The following is a 19506-nucleotide window of genomic DNA, read 5'->3' as shown; positions in this document are numbered from 1 at the left end:
TTCAGTCATTATCGTGGTTAATTTAGCACTTTGCCTATTTAAATCTTAGTCTTGGCATTTTTCCGAGATGTTAATGTTCTTTTCCATTTTTTCCCGACCCACGTGCACTGTTAGATACTATCGGAAAATGCAAACACCTACGATATAGATTCTTATGTAATGTTTGGATATTCTGTAAGAATGTTTGCTCTCTTGATTACTCTCAAATCCTTGTCACGTACTATTCATAATTACGCCTTAAGGAGCTTATTAACGCCAGCAGGAAAAGAGCGGTGGATGTCCATTTAGAATACGAGGGCAATAGGAAGAGCCTGTCACCTAATGATTATCACCAGTTTAACTTTTCGAAGTGAGGATAACTTCATTTCCGTGTTTTTGCAAGCAACTGGAGCGTAGTCGAAGGGATGCAGGGATTTTATTTGTGGAAGTCGCTGTAGAGCGACATTTCTGCAACTTCCCGTGTTTTTCTTTTTCCTTTGCCCCAGTTGCAACTCACTTTCATTCTTCCACATTGAAAATGGGAACTGCAAGAACGCAATTGCACACATGACGCAACCAATCAAATCTCGAAAACATGCAATTGAAACAATCTGTCCTCCTTCCTGATTCGTTGTTCGTTTAGAAACTAGGACGAATCGATCAATTCCCAATTAAAATTTTCACACGTGCACACCGAAAAAGTGTAATATTGACGTTAGTCACAGCAGAACCATGCGACACTTTCAAACTTGGCTCAAAGAAAATGGGTTATTGGAGTTGAAAATAACGTGAGCAGCGTGACTCAGTTCTTTTCTAACAAAAGGTTTTTGCATTTCAGGTCAATCTCTTCAAATTAACGTTTCTAGTAATTATTGTGCGTACGTTTAATGTGGGCGCGCCTCTGTTTTTCGGGTCTTTAACGGAGACATGTCTGTATAATTTAGCTTTTGAATAATGGGCCATTCAATGCGGAGAGTCACTATTGAAATTTCAGGTGGACAGGGGACGTCGAACACAACCATAAATCTTGTTGGAGGTGTATTATTGTTGCTAACAATCGAGGAGAAAGTTTGGTGACATTTCATCGAAACGCTCGTAAAATTTTACGAATGACCAAAATTGTTAAATTGGCGGGTTTGGGGTTATATTGGAACATTCCGAGTCAGCACTGAAGAAGCATATTAACTTGGGGAGGAATTTTGCTTTAATGAAATTTCTGTTTTTGTCGGAGACGCTTGTAATGAATTTCTCGATAAGCCAATATTGCGCAATTTTTTAGCTGACTCACTTATTTTAATCCTGCAAGTTAAAAATGATACAGTTTCCACGATGGAAAAAACCTGAAATTATTTAAACCAGCCAACATGAAAATTTAACACGAATGTTGTTGAACTGGTGTTTGTCCAGTACTCGCTAAAAACTGGAAATTCAATTCACGTCGTGATGGTTCATCTTTTCCCCATTAAGCGACCTTCGAGAAAATAATTTGCGAGGATTAATCGAATCCAGAGATCAATCCGTGACGCTTTATTGATTTCAGATGCAATTCAACGGTAAATCATCCTACAGAACTCTCGATTCATCTAACCCAAATACATGTCAGTGGGTTAATTTAGTCTGCTATTCCGCATACGGCGCTTCTAAAAGTGAATATGAACTTGGACAACTGACGAATCCGGTTTTTAATGACCAGAACCGATTAACATAATTTAAAATTCCCCCGCGCTTCATTCTGCGAGCGCCCCGGAAATTTCGCACACTCCGGACTCCGGACATTTTGTCAAAATCGAGTTGCATTACCGCCAGTCACGGTTTTATCGATCCGAGAAAAATGCAAATCGTGACATTCTGTTCTGAACCACAGTTCCTCATTGTACAACATCCTCGCACACTTTCCACGTTTCCGTTTCCTGTGAATTCCGAAATAAAACGACGTCTTTGATAGAAAATGCGGAAGTGGAATCAAGGTGATAAGACAAAAAATATCGATTTCACAGTTTTGGAGTAAACAAGTGGCAGCCTTCGGGTTGAGTTTGATCCGATATCTTTTTTTCTTGTGGTCGGAAATTTTTCGAATGGATAAAATTAGATTTTTTATGTACGAGGTCGGATTTTTGCGATGCTTGGATAAGTTTCGGATCTCACGACGTTCCACTTCAAGGATCTTTGTAATAAAATTAGCTGAGATATTATGATCGAATTTCACAATGTCAGCGCTGTCATAATGAGTTATTACGGTTTTAATTGCGTAATGAAGAGGTGAGGCGAGGAAAATTGAACGGAAGTTGTCTGTGATACTAACACGTATTGTTCTGATTTTTCTGAGCTTCTAGACAAAAAATTTGGCGTCATTTAGATCAGTGAAAGAAATGCAACACGCGAGCTAAAATTTTGGCAGCAGGAAAGGAGAGGAAAGCCTTTTTAGTGCAGCAAGTTGTGCTCTTTTTTTTAAACCGGAGAAATGGAGGATTCTAAATGGAAATTCAATAGAAATAGAAGGGTAGATAACAAAATGGCAATTAGCATGTTTGTATTATCTTCCTCAGAACGTGGTAACAAGTAACGTAGTTGGTTCAGTCCAAGACGTAGAATTACGTTCATTCCGGTTTAATTCCGTAGCATTTAAACTAGTTGATGGGATTACATCCTAAACAAGATATTGCCCACGTGTCCTTATTAGTCCGACAATGTAGATCGACATATCGTCCCATAAATCTTATATAACTACAGTTTTGCGCTAATGTGTTGCGAAGGAGGCAGCTGCCTCTATCTTGCGTAAATGTCGTTAAGAATTTTTATGACGTAATAATATCTTGGGCCGCATGCTTAATTTACCTTGGTTTGGTGTGGAAAGCACCCGTTCCTAATTTCCACGCGATAAAAAGACACGTTAACAATGCCTAGTTATCTACGTGCTATTTCCAATGTGTTTCATTTCAGGGTCGTTCTTTTAATTACGGAAAAAATGGAAAACAAAGTAACCGTTGAACCAAATAAAGCGAAATGGAGATTTACCTTGGTACCATCGCCGCATGAATTATTCCAAGGTGTTTGCTTTTCCATTTTCCTTATTTTTTTCGCAAAGCCCGATGTGTTAAGCACTTATGTAATTTTCACGACCACTTTCACTTAATCATCGAAATAGAGCGCATATCCCTGGCTTTCACATTTCGTTGTGATTTGTTAGGAAATCGAGAGATGACCGGACACGCCGAACGATCACTCGCAAGGGATTTTTTTGTCAATAATAGGCGCAACGTGAGACTTGCTTTACCTCCAAAGAGATCACGATTTTGTTCCATTTGTGGACGTGATGGCCGAGAGAAAACTAGTTGGGACGATTTACACCGAGTTCAAAAGTTCCATCATGATTGATGTCCTTTGGAGAAGTTTCTCGAGTCCCCGTGCAAATTAATTGAACCACATCTTCCTTTCGGAAAACTTCAGAGGTGCACCGGAAATGCGCTTGTCGTTCTTCGAGCAGTCGTTAACCTCCTTTTCCGCCCGCATTATGTTCCCAAAACGGGATAAATATAACCATCAAAAGGTTGGCAGTCCTGCAGGTCATGTTCGGGTCGTGATTGTTACATTTCCGGATTTGCGTACAGCCCGGAAAAATTACAAAAGCGTAAACAAAGGAATTGTGAATCTGTAATTTTTTTACGCAACTAATAGAGTGGCGGTTAGTTAATTTAATTAGTGTTTAAATTGTTGTTGGCATTTGTGGGCTTTACGTAATGTCAAGCCATTTCTATTTCACAAGAGGTGCGTTAATGAGTAGAATTTAATGTTTTACTCACGAAGTTTGTTGTTATTTTTAAGACAATGAGTTATTGTTGGTTTCATTACCATATTTCTCTCGTGTCTTTGCGGGTATTTGCAAGGGAAATTGGGCGGTATTAAGAAATTACTGTTCCTTTGATGAATGAAACGACGGTTTAGTATTTCGTGAGGTGTTTTATTGTAGTAAAAAGTCAGTAGATGGCCTTCAGACTCTTGATATTATCAAGAAATTACTGCAATATTTCAGAAGGAACAGTTTATGGCAAATTAGTAGTTTCGTGCTATTTATGAAGCAAGTTATTCTTAAAAGTCAGGAAACTTCCAAAATTGCCTCACTTTATTTTTTAATCGTGGAATTTTTTTTGTTTTTATAGTTTTAAATTATTGTTTTTGCAAATAAATGTTTGTCACATTATACAGCTCGTGGAATATTTTTTAGCTCAGGGAAATTTTTCGGAGGTTTAACTGGATTGTCGAGATTTCAAATTAAATGTTTAATAACACGTGGATTCTTAACAGATTGAGCATCATAAAATGAGCAGTGGCTTCATTGTGGCCAATGCAAATATTTGCGTAAAAAAGATTTTTTTCCATGGAGCTAAAATATAATTTCCATAATTCCATTGAATATTCGTAGCTGCCCACAACCTCCCATTTTTTTGTATTTATGCCCAGTATTGATCTACCTACCAATAATTTCTCGCTACCGCCATCATTTTCCTAATGAGCCAACAACATATGGTGCGGAAATTGTTCCTGCGGTCCGCTATAGAACGTTCCTCTAGTTAGAAACCGCATCATTCGAATGAATGCATCGCAGAACGTGCGTATTTGGAACGAAATCGAAGGAAAAGACGATATTATACCGTTAGTCTCAGTCTCCGATTACTTTATCTCCGCCATATCAAAGCTTTATTTCCTAGAAGAGTCGCGGAAGGAAAAAAATTCCGCGCAATTGACGAGCAGCTGTACGAAATGATGAAATTCGGCAGCAGATGGGGAGAAAAATAGTTAATTAACCGATTCCTTAATGTAATCATCGTTAAATTAACGGTGGCTCAAGAGAAACAGATGTTAAAAGGTCTCGTTCAGTCGCAGAATTCGGTTGAGTCGACACTTTGAAAGCTTGATTGATAAAGCGGTCATTGGTTTTAATTGTTGATGAAGATAAATTTATGCAACGGTTTTATGCGTCTGTCGTCTTCAAGTCCAAGTTCGCGGTTGTTGGTATTCTGATCTTGCAAAATCCGCTATTTGATGTCTGTGTGATGGGTTATTGACGTGCTTGTAATTTGTGATTTGTCCGCATTGAAGCCGAAGAGATGAATATGGTCATCAAAAACTGGAAGCGCTACACTAATTGATGTATTTCCACCTGATGATTACCTTTTGATTGCGACTGACCTTCCAAGATCATTAGACACGCGACCTGTCAAATTCGCGCGTTGGAATTGGAACATGTGTCGCTTGTTTTTGACCTTGTCCTTTATTGTTACTACAGTTTGGCCTCGTTTTTTCGTTGTTTTGACGAAAATTTATTACACCTATTTACTTTTCGTTCACTATCATGCAGCGAAGTTAATTAAATCGGACCCTCGCCGGTGTGGCGGACCGGAAAAAGGGTCCACTTCTTCCTGCTGTTACGTTATTGAAACTCATAGGTTTCATTTGGTTAGCGATACCCAACAGGATTTCATTTATTGTTGGCACCGATAATAATTTGAGCGTTGTAGAACTCGTTTTTGAAGTTAATTTAATAGAACATTCTCGCATTAATTTAATAATAGTCTCGCAATAATCTGCGCCCTCTCACTTTTTGTTGGGTAATTGTCGGTTACACACGAAGACACATTCGCTCTTGTTTCTCCCGGAATTTTAAATTGCCCGGTTTCGTTTTTTCTCCTACGATAATTGATAGATGACAATGAGGAAATTTCTAATTGCCCCCTCGAGACCACACATAATTATTGTCGAAATTTGATGTGAAAACTAACATAAATATTTGTAGAAATCTTCCGTGAGGTTTTCTGGATTTTTTTATTCAGAAAACATTCTAAATGAGCGCGACGAGAGGTACTAGTTTCGTGATCGCACATGTGCTTCTTTCTCGTTTTTAACTCTGTTGCACTAAAATTACCAAAATTACGAATTTTAGTGGAAATAGTCTCATGTTTTTTCTTCAACTTGAAAATGTTTTTTTTTTTAGTTTATGTCTTTTGATTTACAATGTTGCAATTTGGAAGAGTCAATATTCGAGAAAAAATTAGTAACTTCTTAAAATTTCATAGGTGTTGCACTAAAATTACCAAAATTACGAATTTTAGTGGTGCAAGTCTCATATTTTGGCTTCGATTTGAAAATAAAAATTTCTAAAATTTATGTCTTGATCTACAATGTTGCAATTTGGCAGAGTTAATATTCGATAAAAAAATTTGTAATTTCCTAAAATTTCATAGGTGTTGCACTAAAATTACCAAAATTACGAATTTTAGTGGAGGTAGTCTCATAATTTGGCTACGACATGAAAATAAAAATTTCTAAAATATATGTCTTTCGATCTACAATGTTGCAATTTGGCAGAGTTAATATTCGATAACAAATTAATAATGTCCTGAAATTTCATAGTTGTTGGACTAAAATTATTAAAATTACAAATTTTAGTGGAAATAGTCTCATATTTTGGCTTCGACTTGAAAATAAAAAGTTCTAAAATTTATGTCTTTTGATCTACAATGTTGCAATTTGACACAGTTAATATTCGATAAAAAATTAGTAATTTTCTGAAATTTCATAGCTGTTGCACTAAAATTACTAAAATTACGAATTTTAGTGGAGGTAGTCTCATAATTTGGCTACGACTTGAAAATAAAAATTTCTAAAATTTATGTCTTTCGATCTACAATGTTGCAATTTGGCAGAGTTAATATCTGATTAAAAATTAATAATTTCCTGAAATTTCAAAGCTGTTGCATTAAAATTACCAAAATTACAAATTTTGGGGTAGGATTTCTCATATTTCGGCTTCGACGAAAATGAAAATTTCTAAAATTTATGTTTTTTGATCTACAATGTTGCAATTTGGCAGAATTAATATTCGATAAAAAATTAGTAATTTCCGAAAATTTCATAGCTGTTGCACTAAAATTTCCAAAATTACGAATTTTAGTAAAGGTAGACTCATATTTTGGCTTTGACTTGAAAATAAAAAACTACATAAATACTTGTAGAAATCTTCCGTGATGTTATTTTCTGGATTTTTTATTCAGGAAACATTCTAAATGAGAGCGACGAGAGTTACTAGTTTCGTGATTGCACATGTGCTTCTTTCTTGTTTTTAACTCTGTTTTAAGGTGAACGTCCGGAAACAAGACAAAATTGATATGTAAAGATGCTATTTTTATTAAACGTGATGTCTATATCAAAATCCCAGAACTTTTCGATCGGAATCTTGAAACTGGGGCCTTCCAGATTCGTATCTAACATAAATAATTTGTTATTAATAGACACTTGCCTTGCAAGAGGTTAGTTCGATCGTAATCTTATCGCGTGCAATCAATTGTATCACGAAAATCAATATTCGAATTTGTATTTGCGCCTTGGCTTTTAATTCCGTTTAATACTCCAGATCAATGCGACATAAAATCGCCTTTGATAAAGTTTTTCCGTATCTAAGCAAGGAGTGAATAATTGAACAAATAATGTTGAGGTATACTCTGAAATTTATTATTTACTTTAATCATTATTTATGTTGATCATTTTTCAATAAACGTGTTTCACCTCTACGCTTTTGAGGCAAGATGAATCGATTTCACAACTCCCTGTTTACTTGCGGGCGCTACAGCTCGCTATTTTATCATTTTTATCTAACGATAACGTGGTATTGACAGGTGACGGCGTTTGGCGAACTGTTTTAATAAGGAATCTATTATTACATCCTCGATAAGTGATTCTAGTTGACGAACGGACGTCGTACGGACATGACTTATTCGCCGACATTGGCGCGGGTTATCAAATCGATTTCCGTTCGAAACTTGTAGTGATTTGGCCCTTTTTCGTGTGGCGAATGCGTGTTATGTGCTTAGATGTGCCCTTCTTCAGGATGTGGTATCCCTGCAGAGTTCTCCTTCAGAATGTCTCCCAAAAGGATCGAGGTGATAATTTGGATTTCTTTCAGGGTTGGGTGATACAGTGTGTTACGTAAGACCGCGTGTTTATCGATTGTTAAGGTGCTATGAATACAAGAGGGAACCTTGGCAAATTTTCACGGTTTGAGGACGAGAGTCTTTGTGTAGGTGAAACTAGGATGAACGGTACTCGATGACCCAGAAGTTGGTTACGGGCGATTTTAAGTGTACAGTGAATCAGCAAGCCACTTATCTACTTTGTTGTAATTTTTTATTGTTCATTGACATGGTGTGTAGTAGTAAGAGTGACATTGAGTTGTTGGGGTTTCCCTTTGGATTTTGCAATGACGGCGATGAGCTTTCCAAACTTACAAGGTGGAAGCGAAGGACGAAACTACTTTTAAGGGAATGTGATTCAGACAGGGTAAACACAAGTGATGTAAAGGCAAACAAACAGAATTTCGCACTTTTATCTCCACCGACTATTTAAGGAGTTGTTGTGGCAAAGTATCGTGACGCCACGGGCTGTTTTTTTGGCATAAACTTATCAAAATTTCCTTCAGAAGATATTTTTATGGGTTTAAATTTGTATTTGCCGGAAATTACGTTACCTTTACAAGTAAACTGAACATTGATAAAACTGTAGTTTTATCTAATCAACCTAATCAGTACCGCCAAAACTGATTTACTTAGAAGTTTCTTCATTATTACCAAATCAAAAGAATTGATTCTCTCTTCAAGGATTCAAACTTATCTAACACTCATTTTTAGTTTACTTGTTGGAGTGGTTCCCTTTTTGATTATTGGAACTCTCCTCGGTTATCTGTTATCTCAAATCAATAATTTCAAAACATCCGCAAAATTAATGCTGCAATAAATAACATGTGTTTTTTTCCCGCGTAATAATCCTCCGTATATTTTTGCTGTTTATTAATAACAACGAATAAATCCTTCGGTGACAAGTTTGACGCAGTTCTGTCAACATAAAGTTGTGCGAAAGCTGCTTGTACACTAGAATACCGTTTTAGCAAAAAATCATTACATATGAACTTTCACATGGAGCCTTTTCGCTATTTAATCTGCGACTTTCAGATGACGTTGTCATTCTTGCATCACCGTCGTTTCGTTATAAAACTAGGCAGATTTCTAGCATAGTTTAGCAGGAAAAAGAATGTTTGTTTGCCCTGTGTTTTAACGTTGAGAATCTTAAATGCGAGTTTACACAATCGTGCATAAAAGCCAGTTCATTGATTGTGTTGTTACTTTTTGTGGGGAGCCATAAAAGACGGTTTTATGATGGTATCTTATGTATTAGGAAATATCTGGATTATCCACGTTATGAAGTTTATGGATAATAATTGGTACAGTGGTCAAAACTTCAAATCGTTTGTCTCTGGTAACTGACATTGCCATTATTTCGTAACGACTTATTGCGACTGGTATCAAGTGATAAATACGTTATGCGCGTTGAGATTTGTGCTTGCTCGTAAATTCATCGCTAGAAAGTGCCGTTTACAAAGGCTACTGCCACAAAGAATTTCCAGAAACGCGATTAGAAGGGTACTTTGAAATGTGCATAATTTTCCATTTTAATTTGTGAAAACCCTCCTCGTGAATCATCACATTTTACCTTTTTAATTATTCATTTTGATCCAGGCTTGGCCTTGACCCGATCGATGAATGGCGTCGTTTTTTCCTTGTTTTTATTAATTAAAGTGCATCGATTTCGCGACAATGTTAGTCGTGCTCTGGAAATCACTGCATGCATTATTTGGACGGTTTGAAACGGCCACATGCGATCGGTAATTGTCCTCTGTTTTGATAAGACGGTTTCGTTCTATCTACCCATCAACCACCACTTAACCTCGATTAATTACCGTGAAATTTAGGTCTCTTTACGGTATACAGTATTGTTCCGCTTGTGGTGCGTTTGTATGGTGCATACGAACGATCTAATTTATGGAACACTCCACCCACGCATCTGCAAGGTCCTCCGGTAAAAAACGGAAGAATTCTGGTGTTTGCAAGGTTTTTCATTTACCAAAATCGTGTTGCGGTGTAAAGTTTTCATATAAAAAGTTGAAAATGTCTATCAGTCTGTCACTTTGGCCACCGAATTCATGATTTTTCTATTGAATTTTGTATTTTTATTGGTGTGTGGGCTTCGGACATGTTACCGTTGCCGTTTATCGACCAACTGCAGCAAAATGTACAACTTGACATTTAAAGCAAATAAGTTTCTAGAGGGTTTTCCCAGATGAGAAAAGAGCCAAAACAAAATCCACCCAGTGCACGATATGTGTGATTACTTATCTTTGAAATAGTGTTTGCGGCAGTAGTTTATTTAAACACAAAAGTGGTGTGTGGTTTTGTTACCTATTAGTTTGTGCTTATGAAATGCATTAATATTGGAAATAAATTCAAGGAGAAGTTGTAGTTTTAGAGATATCGACATTTGAAAATTGCCAACTCAAAATTCAATACCTCAAACTTTGATCGCTCATAACTTAGTTGTTTCTGGACCGATCTTAAGCGAGATAGCGACCGTGTCTGAAATCAAAGACCGAAATGCAGCAATTTTCACACTTCTGCAGTCTTCTGAATTATTAGATCTGTATCGACTGAACAGCACTTTTTTAATTTCTTGCTCTCTTGATGAAAAGTGGATTTCGTGGAAATGAAAATCGTCTCTGATATCTGCCAGCAAAGACATAAGTTGGATTAAATGGATCATCTGATTATTATTAAAAGTAATTTTTCCATTACGGTTTACGATAAATTTTATCAGATTAGGGAAAGAAAGTTTTGCGATTTTAGCTACTAAATTAGTCTGGATTTATTGTTCGTAATTTAAAATTCTTTTAAGTGTTTTTTTTTTAGTTTGTTTTACGAAAATTGTAAAGTTTTAATGAGTATTTTAAAGTTGAAACTGCGTTACTTGGTCTAGCCATGCATTAGAGATAAGACAATCGGAAAATAAACAACAAAAAGTAAAGTATCAAAATATTTGTGATGTGGAAAATTGTTGGCTTAGTTTAAAACACCTATTAATAAAAAATCGAAAATTTTTTTTTAGGTATTTATGACTACAGTCGAATATTTGAAGTGCTCGTTAATTGGAACATATTTTTCCAACGTTATCAGTGCTTTGCTCTATTAAAATTAACTCTGTTTCGCTTTTGTGAGTGCATTTACGCAATGGAAATATAAAAAATGCAGTTTGTAGTGTCACAATTAGCAAAGAAAGCGATAACTGTTGAAACTTCCATCCATCAGTTTGAAGGAGATATTTTACATGCCACACAGAAATGTATTTTTGGTTGCATTCATTATTTTCGGAAAATTGTCTTTCGTCTGCCTCACCTCAATTTCCGATACAAATTGCAAACTTTATTCACCAGTTCACTTCCCCCCCTTGACCCGGAGGAAACCTCGAAGATATAATCACCGGAAGGAAAACCACGATAAAAACAATATTCTCACAAGCCCTTAACCTGCGAAACGTTCGCTCTCGTTTGTTCCATCGAATCGTGCCACCGGGATTTAATCTTGACCCACATTCTGGGTCAACAGGCCCACGGCATTACACACAACATTGATTTATGTGGCAACGTCGCGCATCCTGCGCCATTCACCAAACACACGTCGCCGCCGCCACCATCTTCAGTCGGTTTGCGACCGTCCCCGACGTCACCGACGTCGATTTTGGCTCGGCGGACATCAGCTGTTCGCAACTCGCAGTCTCTTTAAAATGACTTTGTGAGCACGTGAGTGGTCGACTACGACGTCAGTGAAACACAGCTGTGGACAAAGTCGAATTTCAAAATCTGGGGATTTGAAGGGCATTGTTATTTTCAGAGGTAGGAGAGTTTGAGGTGGTTGTTTTTACGGATTTTTAGCGAGTTGGGAAGATCGCGTGTCAGCTGATTTCAGAAGGTTAAAACAATACTTTGACCTAATGACGTGCGTTTTTAACATCTTTTAATCAAGAGGCGCACGTGTTCGGACGAGGATTTCTTCATTTTTGTTGGTTTTTGTGCATTGTTTACTCTGCCGCCTCCTTTGGCTATTTTTAGTCTTAGTGGACGCGGTTATTTTTGTAAATTTTCCGAATTACAATAACGATCGTGCGTTGGCGTTACTTGCATAACCAACACACAAGCTTAAGAAATTTTCCTGCTGATACTAATCAACCTTCATTGTGCTCAAATACATAAAAAACAAACTTATCGATTGGTGGCTGAGTCACAAGAAATTATTACTGACGGGGTCATCGTAAATGACTTTTTAAACGTAACCACACTCGGATTTATCTTTGCAATATTTCACCAGAGCGCCGCTTTTATCGCTGAAAATCGTACGATTTGCACACGAGGACTCGCCAATATTCCCGAAAAAACGAATTACAGGATGTTTAACGAATCCGACAACTTCCAGGAAAATATCGATCACATTAACGGCACAATTAAAAAGAAATGTTTATTTGGATTGCGGTTTGAGCAAACCGATGGCGTCACTGCTTTTGTTCGGCGTCGTGTTAATTGGGGAAAAATTATATCCCACTGTGCCGGGATGGTTATGATCCGGCATTAAAATGGAAATCAAATGAGGTTTTAATCTGAACGTAATCTTAATTACCACGCTGTTTGTCATTTGGTCAATTTGCATAAGTTTCTACCAACTGAAAGGTTGGAGAGTTAAATTTTCCACATTTTGTAAGCTTGTTGTGTCTACTTTTTCGATAACAGTGATCTGGGGAAGTAAATAATTAAGTATTAGGAATTATCTCTTATCAAAAGTCCACACATTTTGGAAATAATTCGACGAAGATATAACATTCTTCATATGAATCTCTCAACGTATTGGTACTAAATTTTGGCAAACCGAGCGAAACTATGCTTGTAGTATTGAAAGTTTCGATTGCGTAACCAACAATATTCCGCTGTAAATTAAAGTGGCTAATTTCCCATGGAGCTTGCGTGATGACAGTTTCTATCTCATGGATGGCAAAGAGATAACTTATTTACAATCCATTGCCGCCATCACGAACCATTTTTTGAATCTATTTCGCATTTGGAATACGTAATGGTTTATAGTCTGACCGTACAAAATTGTCCCTTTTGTAACCACTGCCCGTATCAACTTGTCATTTTCTCTTGTCGTTTGCTGAAGTGTTTTTGCTGAAATTGAACAATTGCGCGTGACTGTGTATGAGGGTGAAAGTGATTTCGAAATTTTTCTATTTATTGCTCTAAGTTTGTGAATTGTTGCTCAAGAATAATAAAATTTGTGGAGGTTACGCTTCTTAATTAATTTATTAACTGTACCAAATTACAAAATTCTAGAGCGCAAGAGACAAATTTTAGAAATTTTCATTTGAGAGACGACGAACAAATTTCGCAAATTTTGTGATTATTGCTCTAATTTTGTTAATTTTTGCTCAAGAATAATAAAATTTGTGGAGGTTACTCTTCTTAAATAACTTATTAAATATGCGCAATTTTAAAATTCTAGAGCACAAGAGACAAATTTTAGAAATTTTAATTTGAGGGACGACGTAGAAGTTTTGCAAATTTTGTGTTTATTGCTCTACTTTTGTTAATTTTCAGTTTAGAACAATAAAATTTGTGGAAGTTACTCTTCTTAAGTAACTTGTTAGCTGTGTCAAATTACAAAATTCTAGAGCGCAAGAGACAAATTTTAGAAATTTTCATTTGAGAGACGACGAACAAATTTCGCAAATTTTGTGATTATTGCTCTAATTTTGTTAATTTTTGCTCAAGAATAATAAAATTTGTGGAGGTTACTCTTCTTAAATAACTTATTAAATATGCGAAATTTTAAAATTCTAGAGCACAAGAGACAAATTTTAGAAATTTTAATTTGAGGGACGACGTAGAAGTTTCGCAAATTTTGTGTTTATTGCTCTACTTTTGTTAATTTTCAGTTTAGAGCAATAAAATTTGTGGAAGTTACTCTTCTTAAGTAACTTGTTAACTGTGTCAAATTACAAAATTCTAGAGCGCAAGAGACAAATTTTAGAAATTTTCACTAGAGAGACGACGCAAAAATTTCGCAAATTTTGTGATTATTGCTCTAGTTTTGTTAATTTTTGCTCAAGAATAATAAAATTTGCGGAGGTTACTCTCCTTAATTAACTTATTAACTATACCAAATTACAAAATTCTAGAGCGCAAAATATAAATTTTAGAAAATTTTATGATTATTTATTTGAGGGACGACGTAGAAGTTTCGCAAATTTTGTGCATATTGCTCAACTTTTGTTAATTTTCGGTTTAGAACAATAAAATTTGTGGAGGTTACTTTTCTTAGCTAACTTATTAACTATGCGAAATTACAAAATTGTAGAGCGCAAGAGACAAATTTTAGAAATTTTTATTCTTTAGGTTCGTTGAGGGTTTCACTAATAGGAAAAAAGCGCCACTTTCTCCCCACATCCTTTCACTGGCGGCTCGCTATCATGTTCGATTACTAGAAAATAGTAATGGTAATTTCATGGTTGTTGAAGTCGCGCAACGCGACCATTACCACTGTAAAAGTTCAATCAATGTAATGAACTTTGTTTGAACTTTTCCGTAATTGGGTCATTGTAATTCCGCGGTGCTTACATTGAAGTTTCGTTCCTTCGCTTATCTTATCAGTGGTTCTTTAATGGAATGGTTCACCTGCAGCTGCGTAACTGTAAATTTCATAGTCAGTTCTGCTGACAAACCCCTAACGGTTTGGCGGCGGTCCAGACAATGAAAGAACGTTCTTATCAGAATTGCTACATAAATTCACGCATCTCCTCACTTGTTGCTGATTTTTTGTCGCAAGAAGTTTCCAGTTTCACGTGAAAAAACACCGATAATTGATTCCGACGTGACGAAATTGAATGAAGGGTGAATAAAAAAGCGATTTTGTTAACACTTCGTGATGAATGTACTTCCGGAAATAGCGTTGACACGCAATTTTGGTTTTTTCCCATATCAACCGCTCGCGAAAATTGATCCACGACTTTCGGTGGAAGTTCGTCAAGTTGTGACATGTTGACTGGATAAATCAAGATTGGTTTGACGTGGGTGGCTAAAAATAACATGATGCCTAAATTTTTACCAGGAGGAATGATCGATTAATTTTGTGATTAATGGTCTCTCGGTGCTCTGTTGCTCTAATTTTGTCGAAATCCGGACATAAATACTCCTGAGAGCCGGAGTGATTACAGCTTTTACCTTCTTTCGTTGGATCCAAACAAAGTTAATGGAATAGTCAAAGAAAGAAGGCAAACACATGACGCACAAACTTGCGTCATCACGGTCAACAGCTGTCAAGGTATAGCAATAAGGATGTAACTTGTAACAGATTGCATACAACACATTATCTATCTCAGGATTTGATCCGAAATAAAAGCAGGTTACGGTTATGTTTCGATCGTTGGCCCGACAAAATTTCCACCGAAAATGAGGCATTCGGGACAAACGGGATGATAACAATGTAGTGGTGTTAACGACCCGTGACATATTCGCGTATTTTATGCTTAAGAGGCCCTTGTCGCCATCGTCTACGGTTTAATTTTAGAAGAGACCTCGACGGACAACGTGTCTCGTTGTCTTGCTGATACTATGTAATTTCGTGCAATTTTCGTGCCGTTATTGCGACGTGATCGTGATAAAATTAAATCTCCTGTAGTGCAACGAGATGCAGAAACGATTTTTTCAAATGATGGTTATTGACATTTACTGTAAATTGGAGATTTTACTGCATTGCAAGCGCGTCGTTTTGAACATAGAGGAAAGTGCCCTAATGTCGGAGTTTCTCAGGCACTCCGGAAAGTTAAAACCACGAAAATGTGCAAAGAATTCAATTTCGATCGTTTTTTTTTTGCCCGTTTTTCACTTTAAATTTAATATCGAGCATTAGGCCACTTCACCCTGCTAGCTTTGTAACCACTTGTACGCTCAAACTAATTGTATTCCGTCTGCTGCCAGTGCAAAAATTGGCTTTTATGTGACCGTGGCAAATTAAACTTTTACGACTCAGTAAATCATCGATTTATCTGCTCATTTTATTACGGTAGCTGCAGGGGTGTATTAGTTCCCATTGACCACCGAAAAGAAGAGAAAAACCCAGCAGAGAACGGAAAGAATTGAACAGTTTTACAAAGGAAAAAAATTCCAAGTCTTTTGAATCCGCACCTGGTAAAAAGTTTTATCAGTCTGGATGCATGTAATCAATTGGGAGACTTTTATCGCCGGATTAATAAACACTGTGATCCGGAGTGTGAGTTTCCGTTTCCGGAGAGTGAATAGTCCACGGCGGAGCCTCTCCCCTGGCGACGCGACGCTGTGGTTACATTTTAATTTCAATCCGGTGGAAACACCCGGAACCTTGAACTCGTTCAGTTCCCGGAACACGAACTTAACCTGGAACTATGCGAATGATGATGTATTGCTCCGGCAGTTCCAGAAATTTAAACAAATGCCCGAATTCCGCATTGCGGCCGCCAGAGCGAAAAGATAAGGCCATGATGGTGCGTATTCCTAAAGGGATGATTTTATTAATGATGCTTATGGTTAGAATCACGCGATTTTCATGCATTTGATATAATTTTGAGAGAGCCACGATAAGATAATTAATTTGGAAGGCCGAATCGGAATTCTCGTAACAAAGTTGCGCTAATGGAGTGGTTGCAGAGGAAAAACCAAGCTGCGTTTTTATTTTACGACTCAGTTAAGCTCGTAAAAAGCTTCGCTCGCTTTATACCAACACACGCAAGGCAGTCTCAATTAAGGTAAATTATTATGAAATCAATCAATAATCTCTTGTTTTATCGGCGGTAATCGAAAAGGAAAAAAACTCGGCCGGTCGTATGGGGCGATTATTTATCATTTTCGCTGGGATAATTGGCTTTTTTATTGGAAGAGATGGAATCTACGTCATAATATGGTCACGCTGGACGATTTTGTACCATTATTACCGAATGACCTCCCCAAATCACATCGGGTGCGATAATTAACAGCACGCTCGCCAACACTGAAATTAGTTCTGCTACGATAAAATCTAGCTTTTGAAAGAGTTGGACTTTTTATACACAAGGTTAAACACCTTGTTGTGGGCAATTGCCTATGTTGGACTATAATTGAGATTATCCTTATCAATGAAGGCGAAATAAAGAAGTTTTTGTTTCCATATAAAAATGCATTGTCGTTTATACTTTATGCGAATTTTGGTTTGTTTTTGTTTAGCCGGTGTTTTGTGTTTTTCGAGCTACAGAATGAAAACTAATTTCTACTTTGTTTTAATGTATTCTATCACATTCTAGTTAGGTGAACTAATATTTGTAAACATGCCGGAAACTGCATTTAGTACCGGAATTATAGTATGGTCGAGATTCTGGAAACTACAATTTTGCCAATACAAATTTCTAAATTCTGTCTCTTCAATTCAATTAATTTGTAATTTGTCACAGAAGATAAACGAGTTAGGAATAATAACGTCCCTAAATTTCTTCAATGAAGCATAAAAACTTCTGAAGTTACACATTTTAATACAAAATTTTGTAGATTTTTGAAAAAAGTTTCTAAATTTTGTTTTTTTACTTAATCAATTTGTCATTTAGCACAGTTGTTAAACGAATCAGAAGTAGTCACCTCTCTAAAATTCATCGAAAAAGTAGTGAAACTTTCAAAGTTAGGAGTTTTAAAATAAAATTTTGTAGATTTTTGGAAATCAAAATTTCTAAATTCTGTCATTTCAACACACCCAATTTCAATTTAGACACAATTGATAAACGAGTCAAAAGTACTAATTTTTCTAAATTTGATCGATAAACCATTAAAACTGCCAAAGTTTTTTTTTCTTGTAGATTTTTGGAAATCAAAAATTCTAAATTCTGTGTCTTTGGCTCAATCAATTTGTGATTTGGCACACTGGATAAACGAGTCAGAAGTAGTAATATCTTCAAATTTTATCGATGAGATATGAAAACTTCCAAAGTTACAAATTTTTATACGAAGTTTTGTAAATTTTTGAAAATAAAAATATTTCAATTTTTTCCGTTTCTACTCAATTATTTATTATTATTAATTAAGTTCGCAGAAATATGAAGAAAAATGGTGTCATTTTAATGGTAAAGTAATATCAAAATTGCCTTCTAATTAAAATTAGTGAATTGTTCATTAGTGACGGAAGCCTAGCGATAGCGTTTTACAAATCTACGAGCTCTATTGTGACGATTCGAGTGTAAAATAATCACGATAAGAAATAAACGTTCTAATTGTCATCCATGAAACGAGTGTCATTGTTCTTATTCACGTTATTAAGGAAAATAAATATTGGAGATTGAAACAAAGTGAGCTCCCAGTGCAAATTGCTTCTTTCCATTTTCGAGATAAATTGCTAATGATACAGAATGTTGTCTTACGAATTCATTGTTCTGCCTCAAGACACAACTTGTTATTACCTCGTTAATAGTCTTGTTTTTTCACTGAAGCAGCTACCACTCTAAAGCAATCAATTATTTTGTGCAAGCTGAAGCAAGCACGTGGTTTTGTCCACTTTCTAACCAGCCAGAGTTTTCCTTAAAAATCAAACCATTTCACTTTTCTCATCTCCAGTTGCAAAGCGGTTTCAACATTTTTTCCCGACGAAAGTGAACACGATTTTAATAATCATTCTCGAACCACTGATGTGAACGTATCTCGATTTTTTCCTGCGTTTGTTGATGTAACGAGCAACGACTCTTCTTCCTTGTTGCAACCGTGGCGACCTTTCACCCGTCTTGAATTTTCACTGTTGGACAATTTCAACAACCACGGGAGCGTTTAATTGTATGCGAAGAAATGGTTTCCGTTGTCAAGGGCAAAAGACCTCGCGGTTTCCTGCAACCCTGAATCATCCTGAAAGGGTGATAGGGGCGTTCGTCAACCCCAACGAACGTGAAACTTAGACGATCAATATTTAAAAGCGTCTGGACATGGGAAAGTGGAATGGGATTATCGATCGATGGGGTTGAGTAATGCTGGGATAAGTGAAAAACCACCACATAAACGGACCTTTGGAGAGTCGGGGAAATTTGGGGACTGAAGTTCTACAAGCTCGGAATGTTAATAGTGTTATTAAGTCGGTTGAAAGGCGTCGTGCAACTTTCTTAATATGGATAAATTGCGGGTATTTTTTACAATGTTACGCATCCACAGATATAACGACGTTATTACGCGGTGTCTCCATAAATTTCGTGCTGCGAAGTTCGCACATTCTTCACCTTTAGGTACAATGTTTGAAGCTACTTAACCCTGAGGCCTACTCAGTCCATATTAATTGACAAAGGTCAATGTTAAACCTATTGCCCCCTTTTTTCCATTGCCCGGTCAGCTTGGGCCCTGTTTTCATCAATTACCGGAAGCTCATTTTTCTGTTTATGTCATCGAAAGTTCAAGACTACGAACTTTTCATTTAAAGCCAAGCCAGTCATCACCGTGATTCATGCTGTAAAAGGTGTGTAGCGTATTGTGAAGGAAAAATAGAACTCTAAATGATCTAAACATTTCACGATCTATTTGTTTATGCGGCATACAAAAGAAAAAATTGATGTGCAACCGACGTTCGCGCTCGATAATTG

At 36.6% G+C, this 19506-nt stretch overlaps 1 protein-coding gene across 4 annotated transcripts in view; it reads left to right on the top strand.

The window, feature by feature from the left end:
- The window catches only part of trc (Serine/threonine-protein kinase tricornered), a 35743-nt gene that overhangs the window by 10907 nt on the left and 5330 nt on the right, over nucleotides 1-19506 (top strand). The window contains exon 1 of one of the 4 annotated variants that reach the window (XM_088029329.1): nucleotides 7807-7913. The exons of 2 other annotated variants lie outside the window; for them this stretch is intronic. In XM_088029329.1, coding sequence (XP_087885455.1) covers nucleotides 7826-7913 — 88 coding nt within the window. In that variant the 5' untranslated portion in view covers nucleotides 7807-7825. Of the gene's footprint in view, nucleotides 1-7806; nucleotides 7914-11652; nucleotides 11747-19506 lie in introns of those variants that run through there. One more of the 4 variants, XM_088029331.1, reaches the window with a different exon arrangement.

Source organism: Gnatocerus cornutus, chromosome 2, assembly GCF_029298725.1.
Source record: "Gnatocerus cornutus isolate USDA-ARS CGAHR chromosome 2, icGnaCorn1.1, whole genome shotgun sequence".
Classification (NCBI taxonomy): domain Eukaryota; kingdom Metazoa; phylum Arthropoda; class Insecta; order Coleoptera; family Tenebrionidae; genus Gnatocerus; species Gnatocerus cornutus.
This window is presented reverse-complemented; position numbering and strand designations above follow the sequence as displayed.